The sequence below is a fragment of the Panthera leo genome, chromosome A1, assembly GCF_018350215.1.
Source record: "Panthera leo isolate Ple1 chromosome A1, P.leo_Ple1_pat1.1, whole genome shotgun sequence".
NCBI classification, from domain to species: Eukaryota; Metazoa; Chordata; class Mammalia; order Carnivora; family Felidae; genus Panthera; species Panthera leo.
Window position 1 is genome coordinate 198035814 of NC_056679.1, and position 18497 is coordinate 198054310.

General features: G+C 42.4%; 1 protein-coding gene across 1 annotated transcript in view; it reads left to right on the forward strand.

The window, feature by feature from the left end:
- LOC122198418 (chondroitin sulfate proteoglycan 4-like) overlaps nt 1-18497 on the forward strand; it is a 61748-nt gene that overhangs the window by 29844 nt on the left and 13407 nt on the right. Inside the window, exons 7-8 of the mRNA XM_042903027.1 lie at nt 3307-3438; nt 12765-12937. Coding sequence (XP_042758961.1) covers nt 3307-3438; nt 12765-12937 — 305 coding nt within the window. The remainder of the gene's footprint in view (nt 1-3306; nt 3439-12764; nt 12938-18497) is intronic.

The window sequence follows — 18497 nt, forward strand, 5'->3', positions numbered from 1 at the left end:
CCCAAACCCTCTGGGCCCTGTAATTTTTTTTTTTTAAGTGGCACATTTTTGTAAGGCTAATGATAGCAAACATCAGAGAGCACCTATAACTCACACATGGCTTACTCACATGGTCATGTAAGGTCGATGCTCAAATATAACGTTCTCAGAGAGCCTTTTCCTGACCTCCCATTAAAAGAGCATCTAGTCTTTGTCCTTCCCCCTCCCTTACTGACTTCCTGACATGGTAGTAGAGACTGCTTTGTTTATTTGTTTGTTGTCTGTCTTCCGCACGAGAGTGCAAACATTTGTTGAAAGAATGAAATTATATCGAATACCTATTACGTGCCAAGTAATGGTCCTTATGTTAGAGATACATTAGTGAACAAAACAAACATTAAATAGGTGAACACGTGAATAAACTAATGAGTGACTATAACTGTAATTCTAAAAGACTCTGACATTAAAAGCCTTTTTTTTTTCCTTCCGTTAATCAATAATCCAAACAGTCACTGTAAATCTGCAGAAGGGGTGATCCAGCCTGGCTTTGTTTCCAGGCTGCCCTTGTCACTGGACAGGGAGGGGGAATGAGCCCATTCCCAGCCTGTAGGAATGAATGGGAAGGTGTAAGAGCCAGGGGGCATGATGGGAAAGCTGGCAGTCATACCTGGTCAGCTATTTTTATTAACTTCTTTGAAAATATAGTAGAGAAAATAAAGTTAAAAAAAAAATCTTCTAAATTCAAATATAGTAATTTCCTAATCTTTGCAGTTAACGGAAAGAATCCCCAAATAATCTGAAAATAATTTATTATGTGAGCGCTCTCAACTAGCGGTTCCAAACCCGTAGCCTGAGGACCTCTAGGGTTAATTTTATTGCAACAAGATACTAAATCTACCACATACGGACCAAAGCATTGTTCCTAGACTGGATGATCTTTTCCATGTATGCATGTTCTCATTTTTTAAATGTGTGCAGATGTGCTGATTAATAAGATACAATTCATTTAAATAGGCACTGAATTAATAGGAAGTTTCCGCCAACGATGTTTGGTTTTGATTATTAGATACTGACAATCTGAGTATTATTAGACGAGGGCCTAGAAATGTTTTTATTTTTCGAAAAGATTATCATATTTTCAAAATCCGGAGGACTGTTCTAGCGACTCCCCCAAGGGAAGTTTCCGATTCCTACAACTATGTAGTTTGCAATGAAAAGGAATCATTGACTCTCTGGCCCTTGCTGGCACCGCAGGAAGTGTGGTCACATGACCCACTTCATTTACTCTGCAGAAGTTCTCTGAGCCATGCGAGGTAGTGACCCCATTTTAGAGATGAAGAAACTGAAGCTCAGAAAGATGTAAGTTGATCTGACCATAAAGCTGGGCTTTCTCCACTCTCTGCCACCCCACTGGAGGCCAGAGTCAGTTGAAGAACTACAGTGATTATTTGCAGTGAAGGACTAAAATGAAAATTAGCGCTCTGGATTCATTTAATAGTCAACTACCAGGTCCGTGTTCGCTTTTGGCTGGTAAGGAAAATAATTTCTCCTAAAAAAGCAGGAAGGACAGTTAAGGCAAGCTCTTTGAAAGTCAATCCATTCCATCTTCTAAACGGCTGCAGAGGCAGTGATGACACTCAAAGTGGCTGGAGCCCAGCTGCAGGGGGGGCTGTTGCTGACACCAGCTGGTCCTCTCAGCTACATCTGTCCATCATTGACCCCACACACAGGCTTAGGTTTAATTAGTCCCTCTTAGCATTTATATTTGCAAAGTGCTCTGCCATTAACCTAATTCATTTTTCACATAACAACCTAAGTAGGTTGATAAAGGCATGACGTGGGAGGCTAAGTGATTTCAGGCTGCCCTTCGCAAAGTACTGTCAGAAAGATCTGAGGTTGTACAACAGAAAATCTATAGGTCACCCCTACGCTCACGTTTCTGTCCTTTCCTCTTTTTGGCCATAGTGTGATGGTTAGGGCATTCCCAATGTACCATTCTAGTATTCATTTTGATAGAATTCCTTTTGATTCCATTCCCACTTTGTTTCTGGATTCGTGAAATGTTGAAAGTGCCTGGTGGCAGAAAGCATTCTCTCCCTAATTTCATGTTCCATTAAATACAACTCTCGACGTGCCATTTCTAGTGAAAATAAGCAAGCCAGCAAACAAACAAATAAAATTTGATTGTGGGTCCCTGTTTTAAATTAGGCAGACTCAGAATTTTCTCTCTCTCTCTCTCTTTTTTAAACTATGACTCTTGAGTGTATTGGGAACTTTTATAAAGTCTGTAACCTTTTTTCGTGAGGACTCAGAATTCTGGGTTTGCATAGATAACAGAAACTCGAGAGGCTGGCAGGCCATCGACCAGCTCTTTATTAAATTGTGTTATTAAGGGAGTACTTGTACGTAACTGCAGAGTCTGACCCTGCCTTCTTTGTTCCTTGCCACATGTCCCTGAGGGCAACAAAGAGGACATTTCTACCCATTACATGATGCAAAGACCCGTGGGCCTCCAGATTTACTGCTGGCTGAACATTTTCAAAGGGTGATGGGAATGCGAACATCAGGCTGTCTACATTGTGAGCTTGCCTGGTGCTTTGTGAGTCAGACTGGTAAAGCGCTCCTGGGGACGGGATCGATAGGGGGCCTGTCTCAATTTCTGTAACACACACAAGTTAATTTATAACTTTATTGATAGCACTAATCCTTAGACAGAAGTGTGGGAGTACCTTTCTCCTCTTGGAGGAATATAACAAAAGCCGGGCCTGGATCACCTTCCCCACTCTTTGCCACCTTAGCAGAAAACAGCTAGTTTGAGTTCAGTGAATAATTAGAAATTATTTGGAGGGAGGGACTAAGTGTTATTTACTACCCCCTAGTTTTGACTTTAGTATTATTAAGTAAGCATTATCAATATTTCAGAAACTGCTTGTGTGTGTGTGTGTGTGTGTGTGTGTGCATGTACATGTGTGCAGCATGCAGACATTACTTTTGGTGGCGTAAACTGATTCCAAGATAATAAAATGCAGGTGATGAATATGTTTAAAAGATTTTTTTTAATTTCTTGGAGGTAACATCTTTGCTTTCTCTTATTAGGTCACGGCGGGGAGGAGAAATATGCATTTTAGACCTTTATTACTTTTAGTAATAAAGTTCTCTTAACTTCACATTTTGGCAACATTTGGTTTGCTGAGCTCAGTGACTCTATGAACACATTCTTCCGTTGATAGGGGGTGCTTGGCAGCGGGATCAGGTGGGAGACAGGGTGAAAGGGGGTGGCTTTTGCAGAACAACCAAAGTGACCAAGGCTTAATTCTTCTTTTGAAGGAGCCATGTCAGGAGGCTTTAACTTTCAGGTTACTGATGGTTTGAACTTTGCACCGCGACAAATATTTAGCATCACCGCTCGAGCCCTGACCATTAGCTTAGAAGTAAACCGAGGATTGAGCATCTTTCCAGGTAAGATTTTAACTCGAGTGCATTTGGGGTTAAGTGGTTTTCAATTTATTTAGAAAGTTCTACCTGCAAGGTAAGAAGTGCCATCATTTACCATCGAGTGATACCAACAACAGTTATCAAGTCACGGAAAGAATTCTGTCTTTGCAGGAACTCAGCAGAAACTAGGCTGGCTCTGTCCACCCCTTCTCTCTTTCCCTTCTCCTGCTCCTCAGAGAAGATGTGCCGGTGAAGGGCAGTGGGAGACCAGAGTCCCTGAAAGAGCCATGACGCACGTGCACTTTTTCCCTACTCCCTCCTTAGGGTCCTTGACAAAGCAAGGAGGGCCAGGCTCTGCAGTGACCATCTGAATCTTGGATTTCCTTTTTCTAAATATAAAAACCCTGTGCATCAGAGGGATGTGAGGGATTCCATTGAGTGCTGGCTTCAGGGCCCTGAAGCCTCTGGACTGCTATTTGCCAAGAATCTTGGCTTGGCAGAGATGGAAAAATCAAAGTGCACATCTCTGGCTCAATACCCTTATTGCGGGGATAGGGAAAGATTTACCCAATGGCAGAGGTAATAAAAAAGAAGAACAAATATTTAAACTTGCTATTTAAAAAGAATGCACTGAGGGAGACCAAACAGAAAACAGTTAAATTTATATTACAGTTTAAAAAAACAAAAACAAAAACATACACAGTGACTTGTTTACTTGGTGTGTCTTACCAGTAAAACATAGATGGAGAAAGATATTAATCATTTCATTAATTATGGTTATTCTATAGTCACTTTAGCTGGTTGTTCTCAACCAGGAAGCTTTTAAAAATAGCAGTGCCTCAGGGTGCCTGGGTGGCTCAGGCAGTTAAGCATCAGATTTCGGCTCAGGTCATGATGTCACAGCCGGTGAGTTCGAGCCCTGCGTCAGACTCTGTGTTGATGGCACAGAGCCTGGAGCTGCTTTGGATTCTGTGTCTCCCTCTCTCTCTCTGCCCCTCCCTTGCTCGCACTCTGTCTCTCTCTCTGTCTCTCTCTCTCAAAAATAAGTAATAAAACATTAAGAAAAAAATTTAAAAAACATAGCAGTGCCTGGGCCTTACTTTATACCAGTTACACTGGAGTGTCTGCGATAGGAACGGCCATCGTTATGTTTTCTAAGTTCCAGGTGGTTCTGAAGCACAGCCAGGATTGAGATCCATGGGGCTAGGCACTGTTCTAATCTTTGAGTCCTTACATCCATGTGAGGTAGGTGATATATTTACAGGGGACCTGGCAGGATTTGTGGCTTACAGAGACAATGTGATTTAGCTGTGCCACCAATAAATGGTGGATAAAACTCGCATACTTCTAAGGGAGACCTAGGGAAAAGTCATAGTAACTTCAACAAAAACACAGTTTTTTTAAGAGAAATATTGAAAGTTTTAGTCGCCTTAGCATTTGAGCTCCTGAAAAGAAACCTTATTAAAGTCCAGTTAAAGATACGTTGACCCGAATTCTTTTATTCCCCAAACGGTTTTATGTCCCATAATTTTTCTCTGGGAATAACTGTGATGTTTTCATCGATTTTTTTCAAAGCAATTTGGGTGGCATTTAGTGTTTAAAAATAAGCAAACTAGGAATCTGAAAATGTAGTAATTTACCAAAAAAAAAAAAAGTTCTGAAACCAGAGTAAATCTGGTTGCCGCAAAAGACTAAATACTCTTCATCTATTCTGGCTAAACTCTGGTTTAGTAATTGATGACAGTTGTGTTAGCCTACAGGGGAGTTAAAGCCACCACAGCTTAGAAAGTTTTGGGTTTCTGGCACCTGTTTTACTGAATATTAGTTTAGCAAGAAAAATACGTGAAAGTGGACCAAATTGTCACTTTTGTGGAATTATGCAAAACATGTAGTTTTCATAGCCCTCTGTTTAATATTTGGGCTCAGCCGGGAGTAACTGACTCTTTTCCCTTTCCAATGTGTCCTGCCCCCATCCTGACACGGCCTCCCTGTGTCTGAGAACTCCACACCGGACCTTGTGCATTATTCCTACATCCCAACAGAAACGGCTCCATTTTCCAAGCTTCCCCCTAGCTAGCACCCAAAGTCTGCTGTTGGTTTCCGAGTCGCCCCCCATCCCCAGATTGTGACTTGTTTCCAACTCCAGCTCCTGGCCAGTAGGAAGGAAGTTGAAGTTTCATGTACATTTCCATTAGGTGGCTATGTCTGATAAAATCTCCACTTGGGTGGGTGTGGAAATGACAAGTGCAGAGTCCCAGATTTACGAGTTGGGATGGACCTGACGGGTCAATTGGTCCAGTTGTTCTTGGTGTTTTTCCTATCTTAACGTCCCGAGTGGTGCGGGCCCCTCTCAGATCTAGTGTGGGCGTGGTTCGGATGACCACACCTCCTCCTCTCTCTAGGGAGGCAAGTGAGCCTTGCTCAGTTGGCTTCTCCACTAGCCACTGAAGGATGTTGGTCTCTGCTGCTGTGTGAAGGTATGGGGGAATGATGATAGATGCCCCACTCTTCCTCTTCCCTCAGGACACCCCCCATCATGACAGGTGCTGCTGAGAACAGGCTCTGAGTGACCTCTGCCTCCCTCATCTATTAGCCAGTACTTTGGCTGAAAGGGAAGGGAGGCACTCCATGCCCCCCTTCCAATGTGACTCCAGGTGTCAGCTGTCAGCTACTGCTGCTCTTGTCAGACTCCAGTTGACCTATAGGTTCTAAAATATCAGGGAAATTCTAATGCTTTTTATAGAACTATACATTTTATAAAACCATAATAGCAGGAAATCTATTCTTGTTATAGAATGGACATTCAGATACTATCACTACCTGTGTTTTTACTGTGCTTTTCATCTTTATCTACTACAGTGGATTGTTTTAAGGATTTAAATGAAAGAATGTCTATAAAAGGAAGTTGCATCACCCCTATTTGGCATGATGCAATGTTGATAAAAAAACATTGGTGCTCAGGCAGTTTCAGAGTCATAGAACTAATAGGAATCATAAGCTCAAGACCGAGTGCCAACTCTCAACCCCAAATCTTGTGCTGGAATCATGGCAGCTCTTCTCCTTTCTGTGCGTGACTGTGTTCCAGGGCTGTGTCCATTTTAGAACAGCAGTTCTCCGAGAACGAGGTCATCATGGAGGCTCTTTATTTTGTCTCCGCGATATATCATTGGTGGATTGACATACACAACCAGGAGAATATGCACAGCAACTTAGTAACGGTGATGATGATGTAGAAATTTTGTGTGTTTTGTTCCCTTCGAGTAAGGAAATACGGCAACCCAGCATGAGTTAATTATTTTATTTTATTTTTTTACTTGTACTAGTCCCCATACCAGTTGGACTTTGACCACCAGCCTGACAGACTTTGGCCATGTTATTTTGCCTTCCTTGTGGACTCAGTCTTAAAAAGTGGCCCTGACTTGAGACCTGTAAGAATTTGTAGGATGAGCCAAAATACTTGTAGGAGTACTTAATGGGTGACTATTTTAAGGTTAACCATAGCTTCTGTGCCCTGCCTAGTTTGAAAGGCATTTTTTAACTCAGTTATTTTAAAGTAGGAAGGACTGCAGTTCTAAATGGCCTCTTTTTGTGTATGAATGAAGAAAAAACATCTACTCAATGGATATTTTAATTTTGTTATTTTGTGTATGTATATGTATAAATACTCATACGCACATACACACATGTTCTATTTCTTCCTGCAAAATTTGTTCCCCAGATAATTTTATAATTTTATAACCAGTTTCTCACCTTGAATGCTACTATCGAATGTGTTTGTTTTTCTTTAGTTGTGACATGTTAGAACATATTGTGACCTCAGGACCTAGTTTTTCTGCATATCCAAATGGTACTTGGCTCTTTTACAAAGAGTGTTGGGGAGGGGTTGACTTGGAGAGTTTTTTCAAACTAGTCTAGAATATAAGCTTACACAGTAGCTGATCAGTGAAGGGTATTCATAGCAGACTGTGTTACTTCAATCCCTTAGGGGTTCAGTCATGCTACAGAGGGAATCACATCTCACCAACGGGCCATCTGTCCTTTGAGGTGGGAATTGAGGGAGAGAAGAAAGCAGAAGGAAATCACACTGTGTTGTGAGAGTTTGGAGCAGAGATTCCTAAAAACCTTTTAGTCAGCTAGTCTTGCAACACTGATTTGAATATTGTAAGACTTAGTGGGAGATAATCCAGAAGTGTAAGAAGATTGTCAATTCTCAAGGAAGAAAATGAAAGGCTTACTAATTGGTGAACTAAGAGACTTAGACTTAAGAGTACACTAACCATGCATAGCATATGCTAAGGGTCCAGGGAGTAAGCGACCACTGGGTAAGTGACATGAGTTCAGGGGAGGGAAATCTCCCACAGACTGCAATAGTCAGGGGGAGCTCTTTGACCAGACAGGTCCTGAGCTGTCCCTTCAGAATAAGTGCATTTCAGTGAATGGCAACAAAGAGGGGTGAGCATACCAGAGAGCCCAGCATGGCTGTGGAGGAGAAGACCAGGGAAGAGGTTTGGCACGATGTGTTCGGAAAGTGGAGAGGAGAATCTGTTGGATTTGTTGAGTGATTCATCATATTTCCTAACTCAGTTATCAGTCCAGCACTGAGCTTAAAGTAGTATGGTATAGACAATATAGTGTCAATTTTAAAAATATTCATTTCGGAGTAAGTGAGACCTACATTTGGCTGTTAGGCAAATTGGTTAACCTCTCTGACACTTTTTATCCCTTCTTAGTGAGGAAAAAAAATCTGTATTTCTTGGGATTGTCATGATATCCACAAGGAATGGCAGGACTGTGTCTGTGCTGTTTCCTAGTGCATCTCTACCCCTTATGTAGAGGTTGTCATGTGCGAGGCACTTGCTAATGTCTGTTGAAGAAATGAGCAAGGCCTTCTAGCCTCATGACCAGGAAACTCTGGCTGTTATGGAGGTGGTTGTTTTTCATCAAACAAACACAATAGGATATAAGTATGTTTGAGAAATGCTGTATTTAAGAGAAGGATAAAGTAGATTTCTTTACTGGGAGACTCAGAGTCTTTCACATGCAGATTTGCTTTTCAAATCTCTAAGAGGTGCATATGGAGTGAGGGCTAGCCAAACAGATATGGTCATGAGCCTTTTATTGCCACACTTCTTATAGGATGGTCACTCTATGGAATATACAGGTAGGTAGGACCTTAGAGAAATCCTTCCCAAATTAAGTGCCTGGAGTTCACTGATGAAAATATCAGTGCTTGCAATAAAACGAGGTGGGGTGAGGGGAAAATGGTGTTTGGCTTTCTGTGAATTGGGCTGGACGAGAAAAGATGCTCATCAGTCAGTTACAACATGGAGCCAGCTAGTCTTGCTGACTGAGCATGCCCAGGATGGCTGCTGAATAGGAATTAAACCCTAGAAACCCTTCAGGGTTAGGCAGCTGGACAAGGGAATGGGGACTGATGTACCCTGGCTGAGAGAAAAGCGCTCTCAGTCTGGAACATCTCTAGTGGGTCTTCTCCCCAAAAAGGTTAAGACAAATGATATTGTTTTAAAGAAAGAATCCCTCCTATCCACCACTACCTGCCAAAGGTAGCCCTGGAGGTGAAGGAATAAGTGAAAAGTTAGAGTCCTTTATAAGAAGGAGATAATTAAGAAGGCACAGTGGGATGGATGCCTGAGTGGCTCAGTTGGTTAAGTGTCCAACTCTTGATTTCGGCTCGGGTCATGATCTCACAATTTGTGAGGTTGAGCCCCGCGTAGGGCTCTGCGCTGACAGTGCGGAGCCTGCTGGGGGCTCTTTCTCTCTCTCCCTCTCTCTCTCTCTCTCCTATCTTGATCACATGCTCTCTCTCTTTCAAAATGAATAAATAAGCATTGGAAAAAAAAAGAAGGCTCAGTGGGGAAAAGGTCCAAAGAAAAGCTGAAGATAGAGAACTTTGGGTACCCAGAGACTGCACACATAAAAACACAATCCACCTGACAGAATGAGGGAACCCTATGTTGGCAGGTAACAAAGAACGGGCCATAGTTGACTTCGTGTAACACTGACTATTGGCCTCCCCTGGCAACCTCAGATCCTGGGCCCCCAGCTCCAGAAGCTGGAAGAGGGCAGTGTCTGCAAACATTTCAGCAGCAAAGAAGTAAGAGAAATGTGGGAGGCAGTTACAAGCATCACATGAGTATTTTGGGGTAACTGCCAAAATTGTGCCAAGGGAGTCCTGAACCCAGGCCTGAACTGTGTCCCTGAGGCTGACATTGGCAGACACTCCTGCCTCACCCCTAGAATCCCAGGACTTAGTACCCAGCCCAGGGGCTCAGACATTTTGTTTTGTTTTATTTTGTTCTGTTTTTCAGATCTACAGAGAGGTATACTTAACAAATTTTTAAGATAGCCAAAGTATGCAAAATGATGATTTGATATACCTATACATTGTGAAAGGATTATTCCCCCCATCAAGTTAATTAACAAATCTATCACCTCATATATTTATCTTTCTTCTTCTTCTTCTTCTTCTTCTTCTTCTTCTTCTTCTTCTTCTTTTGGTGAGAACATTTAAGTTCTACTGTCTTAGCAAGCTTCAATTATACAGTATATTGCTATCAACTGTAGTCACTGTGTCATACATTAGATCCTCAGACCCTATTCATTTCATAACTGAAAGTTTGTATTGATTATCAACCTCTTCTTATATTTTCCATCCCTTGGCAACCACATTTCCACTCTCTGTTTCAATAAGTTCAACTGGTTTTTTTTTTTTCAATATATATATATATTTTTTTTTTTTGTAGGTAAGTGATAACATATAGTATTTGTCTTTCTCTCTCTGGCTTATTTCCCTTAGCATAATGCTCTCAGCTACATCCATGTTGCTGCAAATGACAGAATTTCATTCTCTTTAATTTTTTTAAATTTTTATTTATTTTTGAGAGAGACAGAGAGACAGAGCATGAATGGGGGAGGGGCAGAGAGAGAGGGGGACACAGAATCTGAAGCAGGCTCCAGGCTCTGAACTGTCAGCCCAGAGCCAGATGCGGGGCTTGAACTCAGCTGTGAGATCATGACCTGAGCTGAAGTTGGATGCTTAACCAACTGAGCCACCCAGGCACCCCCAGAATTTCATTGTATTTAAAGCCTGAATAATAATATATATTATATATATGTATATATATATATAATATATATATACACACATATATAATATATATACACACATATATAATATATATATACATATATATTATATATATATACACATATATATAATATATATACGCATATATATAATATATATATACACACACATATATATTTGTATATATGATTTGTTTCTTCAAGATTATGGTTTTGTTTCCTTTGGATATATACCGAGAAGTGGGATTGCTGGATCATATAGTATCGCTATTTTTAATATTTTGAGGAACTTCCATACTGTTTTCCACAGTGGCTGCACCAATCTACATTCCCTCCAACAGTCCATGAGGGTTTTCTCGTCTCCACATCCTCACCAGCATTTGTTTTCTTGTCTTTTTGATAATGGACAGCCTAACAGGGGTGAGGAGATATCTCATACAGGTTTTGATTTGCATTTCCCTGATAATTAGTGACGTCGAGCACTTTTTCATGTACCTATGGGCCAATTGTATGTCTTCTTTAGAAAATATCTATTCAGCTCCCTTGCTTATTTTTAAATTGGGCTATTTGGCTTTCTTGCTACTGAGTTGTATGAGGTCCTTGTATATTTTGAATGTTAACCTCTTACCAGATACGTGGTTTACAAATATTTTCTCCCATTCCATACGTTGCCTTTTCATTTTGCTGATGGTTTCCTTTGCTGACCACTTTTCAGCTTGATGTAGTTCCAACTTGTTTACTTTTGTTTTTGTTGCTAGGCATTTTTTAAAATGTTTATTTATTTTTGAGAGACAGAGAGAGAGAGAGAGAGAGAAAGCACAAGCGGGAGAGGACCAGGGAGAGAAGGGGACAGAGGATCCGAAGTGGGCTCTGTGATGACAGCAGAGAGCCCTGTCACAGGACTCGAACTCAAGACCCACAAGATCATGAAGTGAGCCGAAGTCGGAGGCTCAACCGACTGAGCCACCGCAGGGCCTTTGTTGTTCAGCGTTTTAAAGGGAGCCTCCAAATCGAAGGCTCAGAACAAAGCTCACACGTCTAAAAATCTTACCCAAAGCCAGCTTCCCCCTTTGTTAGTTAGGTCCCACTTTTAAGAGCTTGATATGGTTTAAACACTGTAATTAGTGGCCCTCGCTTTCTAAGGCTACAATACTTGATAAGCAAAGCAAAACAGATGTCATTCAGGAGGCTTAGTTCTTATTAGGTGGTTGACTGATGAACTTGCTTCATAAACAATTTATAAAGTGCCTACTTCAGGAGCTACCCTGCGCAAAGCATAATGCTAAGCCTTTAGCAGGGCTAAGACAGAATAGATAAGGTGAGATTCTGGGCCAGGAGGACTATGAGACTCTCTTTCAGACCTGCCACCCTGTAAGGCTGGGGACATTCCCTCCCAGTCAGTGTGAAGTAAAGGGGTATGTAGTCCGACTCTGTGCTCCCAAACTGTGGTCCACGCACCTTCTGCTCTGTGAACTGATAAGAAGAGAAAATATTTAGAATTTTGTATGCCACTCTGACCTTGCTGTGACATTTTATTGTATTTTATAAAACCATCAGTGAACAGAGGATTGGGGGAGGAGGGAAGCCCTGATCCTTCACCACAGACCATTTGAGAACCACTGCCCTACCCTGCATGTCCCAAGCCTCTCTGGGCTTTAGTTGCCACGTGCGGTCGCATTTGCACACAAACTCGTGTGTTCCTGGTTCTTTGTCCCTTGGCATTTGCAAAGGTCCCTCCCTCCCCACAATGTCCGTGAAGCCTGCAGGTCTGGGGTCCTCTGGAAATGTTTCACGTTTGTTCAAGAACCCACTTCTTCCCCAGATGCCCACGGATGGACACTCCATTGAACACACACAGCCACAGGCAGGCCAGGGTGCGTCTGTCGCCCCCAGGGGAGGGCACTGTCTCTTGTTCTCTCGGCCCACATAGCCAGCTCCCCCGTCCTGCACTCCGAGCCACGCACACACTGCTATTGCCTTTTACCCATGGGGATCAATAAGCTGTGCAGGACCAGGTGGGGACTGGGGAGGAATGTTTCCCTCCTTCATCTCCAGCCCTAGTGGGCAATCACATCCTTAAACAGATGCCTTCGGGATCATGAGCCCCTCACAGCACAATTTCCAGTTAGAGCTGGCCAGTCCCATGTGTCTTCCAGAATTTTCAGGGCTCTTTAAGGATCATTTTGTTATCTGGCAGCCTTCATAGGCTTCATACTTAAATGCCTGCTTTCATCTTCACTTAGGTTCCACGAAACCCCTTTCATCCGGTGACCTGAGAGCTGTGACCAATGATGCGGACAGCACAGGAAACAGAACTGTAACTTTTACGGTTATAAGTTCCCCTAGACTTGGGAGGTTGGTGCGAGTAAATTCTGACAACAGCACAGAGGAGGTTTCCGTGTTTACGCAGACTCTGGTGAGTCCTGACATCCATGCAGCTGGGCAGGGCTGGGTGGCTGTGCAGGGTGGCCCCTGGCTCGCCTTCACCCTGTCAGGCCAAGCTCACGTGCCCCTTTGCCCAGGCAGTTACGCATTTCAGCCGTGCTGGTTTTCGATACCAGACATTTAGTAGTAGCACAGGATGACACAATTGTCCGAAAACGCTAAGCAAATTCAAACTCCGTGTCTAACACATAAAAAGGAATCCTTTTATCACGAAGACAGATTTTAAAGGAAGCCCAAAGCAGAGGAGCGGGAATAACTCCTGCAGGACATGTCTGGGTAACATTTATATTTAATGTGTAAAATTATCAACATTATTTAGTACTGTATTGTTAGATGTGTATATATAAATCTGTATTTAATCTGTGGCCAGAACCATCTGTTTCAAACTTCACTAGCACTTTGCCACCACCACCATCCACGTGCCTTTTTATTTAAATGGATAAGCTTTCTTGAATATGATTCTTGCATGCTGTTCACCCTTCTTTTTCCATTCTTAAACAGTGGGTACGCGGATTCGACAGCTGATTTGGCTGGAGCGTTACGTGACTAGGAAATTTTAAAAAATCTGAAGTCATGTTTAGGAGAAATAGCAAGAGTGTCCACTTTTAACCTTAGAGCCATTTCTCTCCAATGTGATATAGGAGAATTGAATCTGGCTTTTGCCTTGTAATTGCCTTTGTCCGGGGTGCATGGAAGGGAGCAGATCATGAGGCAGTGCAATCTCTGAATGTAGCACTGAAAAGAGGAAGTATAAATTCTCTAGTTTACAAATGCACTCTGGAGGAAGGAAAAAAGGGTTAGGATGAACGCTGCAGTGTGTGGGGAGCTTAACGCATCAACACTTGCCCAGGGTCAGTTTGCATTTTAAATAATGACAGGAATGATATCAGTCCTATAAAGATGCCTTGGCTCTTGCCCTCGTTCTTTAAAAAACAAAACAAAACAAAACAAAATTAAAAAACCCTTTTTTACGGTGATCATGCCAAGCATTAACTTCCACTGGTTTTCACTGCAAATACACAATCTTTTAGCTGAATGTGGTCTAACTAGGCTTTCGTGAATATGTAGCCAGGATCCACTAGGTTATGCTGCGGTAACAACTCTCAAACGTCATGACTGACAGTAACAAAAGTTGGTTTCACGCTTATGCTGTATATGGGCTGCAAGGAGCCTACAGGTCTGCTGTGCACCTCTCCTTTATTCCAGGACCCAAGGGGAGGGGGCAGCCCCTCTCTTGGACACTGCTGTATTTGCGGCAGAGGAAAAAGAAGTGACGCTAGAAACACACAATGACTCTTAAAGTTTGTGCTCAGGTATGCCAGGTATCACTTCTGCTCACATCTCGTTGACGAAAGAGTCACACGAACAAGCCTGATGTCCGCGGGGTGGGGAAGGACGGTCCTCTCACAGAGAGCAGACCCTGGATAATTGGAAAATGACAGAACACTCTACCATAGGGGGCTAGCCTGGTAATCTGAAAGCTGTTTATGATACATTTTCCTATGAAAACAAACCACTTTCATCATCCAATGCCATTATAAACAGGCATTAAAATGCCAGCCTAGTTAAAAGGCTTGAGGGCAGGCAATAAAAGTCTTGATTGATTAAAATCCAATTATCATAAGGTTTTATTTTTCCTCTCATTATTCCTTCCTCTTTAAGAACCAAGAGGCAAGTGTCAAAACATATTAGCAGTGGCAGGTGTTGCCTGGGGCAAGTGAGGTGTTAGATTGGGGCTCAGGGCTATAAGGGCCCTGCCAAGGGGTGTCCGGGACCAGAGACCTTGGGCCCAACTGTTGGTCTTTGCTGTGGGCACAGGGCAGGCTCATCTGGAAGCACAGCCTGGGCCGTGCCACAAGTCAGGCATGCTGAGAGAGGACTTTTGTTGTTCTTGAATGGACCAGATGTGTGGCTCTTCTCAACATACAAGGCCTTTTCCTCTCCAAGCCAAGCACCCACCGTGCCAGCAGCCCGTCCTAGTGCTTTTGACTCAGAGGACAAAGGCAAGCTCCCTTCATTGTATACAAGGCCCCAGATTGTGCATCAAGTCTTGATGCGAGTATATTCCTGGACACGACAATTCCTGGGTCCTTGAGCAGAGCATAGGCTCGAAGACAGCATGTGAGATATACTTAGAGATGTAGAAATTCAGCCCAGTGGCCCACACTCTGTGTCTGTGGTGTGCGAGTGTGAAACGAACACCTCATTTATGAATCGGGCGCCCTGTGGCTGCCGCTTGATCTCCTGCTGACTGCTCATGGCTGACGAGAAGTCTCTTGGCTTCTGAAATCAGACCTGGATTAGCTCTGTGAGTTAGGGCAAATTACGTGTCTTTTGAACCCCAGTTTCCTTATCGGTAAAATGAAGAAAACAGTAGTAATGATAATTGAAACCATTTTGAATATTCATCATGTCCCAGGCGTCGTCCTAAGCTGTCTTCTGTACTACTGATGATCTCACTTTATAGGCTGGGATCCTAACGCACAGGGAAGTTAAGCAACCTTCCCACAGTTACACAACTCAGGGGCAGCCGAGTCTTAACTTGAACCCAGGACTTCTGACACTAAGTCATGCTCCTATCCACCAGGCTGTCCTTTCCTCTAGGAGCGTGTATGGATTAACACAGTTGACGGGTGCAAAATGTCTAGGACACCATTCCACACGCAACAGACACGAACTAAATGCTAGCTAAGGCTGCTGTTACCCTTTTTGTTCTTGGAAATGTGTGAGGTTCCTTTCCTCTCCCAGTACCTAAAAGACTGGTTTCACAAGAGGAGGCAATTTTCTGGGACACCAGAATTGGCTGCCATGTTTATGCTAATGTGCTACTGTGATCTAATGAATGGAAATGAGGTCATTAGAAGAGGGTGACATTTGCCTGTCACCTGTGACCCAATTACTGTGTCCCTTTGGGGGAGAGCCCCTGGTGTTCTGGAACACATTTCCCTGATGAGAGCAAGGGGCCTGAGGAAATGTCAGGTCCTCACTCCTGGATGGAGCTCTTCAATATTGAGCAGAACATCAGCTGGAAGGCAGAATGAGGCCAGGGCTGGGAGGCCTCCAAAGATCCTACCCCAGTGGACAGAGCAAGGAGGACCCAGGGGAAGGACTCCTCCCCAGAGCAGCTGCTGCAGAAAAGTAGAGATGGTTTGCAGGATATGTTGGGCTAAATGCCTATGAATAAACATCATCGAAATACCCTGACTACTCTTTCACTACAATAGTCATAAAAAAAAAAAACAAAACGTCAATAATGTGGGGAGAGGAGAGGGTATCCTGAGCAAACTCTGTAAGATAGACACCAAAGTGTGTCTCAGTGTGTGTCTGACTCAGTGTGTGTGTGTGTGTGTGTGTGTGTGTGTGCATGTGGTGTTTCTGAGTATGAAAATAACACATGCTTATTATAAAAATAAAATTAGAAAACATTAAAGTGGTACGTCTGTATTGTAAAAAAAAAAAAAAACAGGATACCATCAATAAATTCAATACAACTGGCGTTAATCTGAAGACATTCAATTCTGTTTAGCTTGTGTGTTCAAAAATGTACAGTTTTATTTGTGACTTGGGAAGAGGAAGACACTTAGTATTTATCTTCCTAGCTTTCCCATTTCTAGATCCTCTCTCCTTTTTCACATGCAAATGGAATGTAAATCGTTTCCTAAAATCTGCAATTTTATGGCCTCTGTTGAATAGGATACTGCTAGAGACTCTGGGCCATTTTATCATGGCTCAGATTTACTACCCAGCAGCTCCAGAACAATTTGAGATATAAAAGAAGGGGCAGAGGCAGGCTTTGGAGGTGATGAAGATAATCAAAACCTTTTCTCTGGAATTACTTAATGAAGACATTTATCAAGCACGTATTACGTGCTTTGATTAGCCCTCTTCAGTTTAGTTGGTGAAAAGAGACATGACTCAGGCAGGAATCAAGTTCAATTGTAAAGGGAGTTTGGAACTATGCAGCCATGTTCATGTAAGCAAATGGCTTTGATTGCTTTCTGGCATTCTGTACCAGTTTTTCTAACTTCAAATTTTCAAATTTCAGTTAGCCAATAACCTGCTAAGTGTCCAATTGGGAGAATGTTTTAGGCAGTTGATGTTTGAGTTCTCTTTCACACCTTTACCTTAAAGGACTAAATTGTTTCCAGCCCTCTACCACTCTCAGCTGGGGAGGCAAAGCCACCGTATCAGTGTGCACATAAAACCCACATCCTTTCTTGTTTTTTTGATGGATAAACAAAAATGACCATTTTAATCAGTGACTCTGGATGGCTTTAGCTTGTGAAAGAAATCTAGACACTCCATGATGCTTAATATCATACTTGATCACAATAATTGCAGGCATACATTTGTTACGTTATAGCTCAAAATATTTTCTTATCCCAGAATAAGCTCACCATTGTTTTCAAACCATACCACGTCAGCCTACCAAGATAATCAAGTAACACTCTTGTTTTTTGCGGTACTATCACATCCGCCTAAATGGGAAAAGCTAAATCACAGAACTTGTGCTGAAAATCTTATATCCTGAAGAATTAAACATACACCGAGAACGTGAATCATCAAATTTTTGTGAAATGGAAACTTTTTACGTTTGTAGACATTTAGTGTTCATTTCAAAGAATGTGTGAACAAAGTATGAATCGAATTCTTTAAGGCACTAGTCTTTTCCAAGGAGAGCACAGGGCTAATTGAGTGATTTTCATTCTGGTGCTTGCTTAGATAATTTGGAATCATTAAAAAGCAAAGTGTTCTGGTTTTGAGGTTTTTAATGTCTGGCCTTTTTTCTTTTCCATAAAGCCAGGAATTGCATCTTAGCCATTGTGCTCTTGTGGCAGGATGGTCATCCATCGTTGTCTCTGCTGCGGCAACACAAACACAGCCTTCCAGGGCCACGCTTAGCAAACAATACAATGGATTCTGTGTTGTGAATTTTGTCCAATTACCTCTTCTTCCAGAGTCTCAGTCTGTTGCTCAAGATAACGCTCACATTTTAAGAAATTGCAAGCACATTTCCCGTGGGATAGAAATTAATTTATCACAATTTAATGGCGAACACAGTGGGATCGCTGAACTTTGGCCCTGTAGTTTTCTGAGCAGAGAAGGATCAGTGTCTTTGTGTTAATGATCACTCTGGCCTCCCTGTCCCTACTTTCCTGAGGTCTGTTCAGTAGCAAGCTCCATGGTAACTAGACCCAGTGGTCATTTTGGGCACTTCCCACCAGTGTTTTGTTTTAGTAATTTGGATTTTGCCATTACAAGTCACTGGATTATGTGTCGCCATATTTTCTACATGTAGAAATACTGCATTGTCACTTACCTACTCATTGTTCAAACTGGAAATTGGCTCATGGGTCCTGGCCCAGTAGCTTTGAATAACCAAAAATGTTTCTTGTTCTTAGAACTGTTGGCTCTTTTTTTGAAAAAGCAGATAGAACTAATATCCATTTAAATGAGAGCGGTTTATCTTTTTTCCTTGTATTAATTTCCTACGGCTGCTATAATAAATTGCCACAAATTTGGTGGCTTGA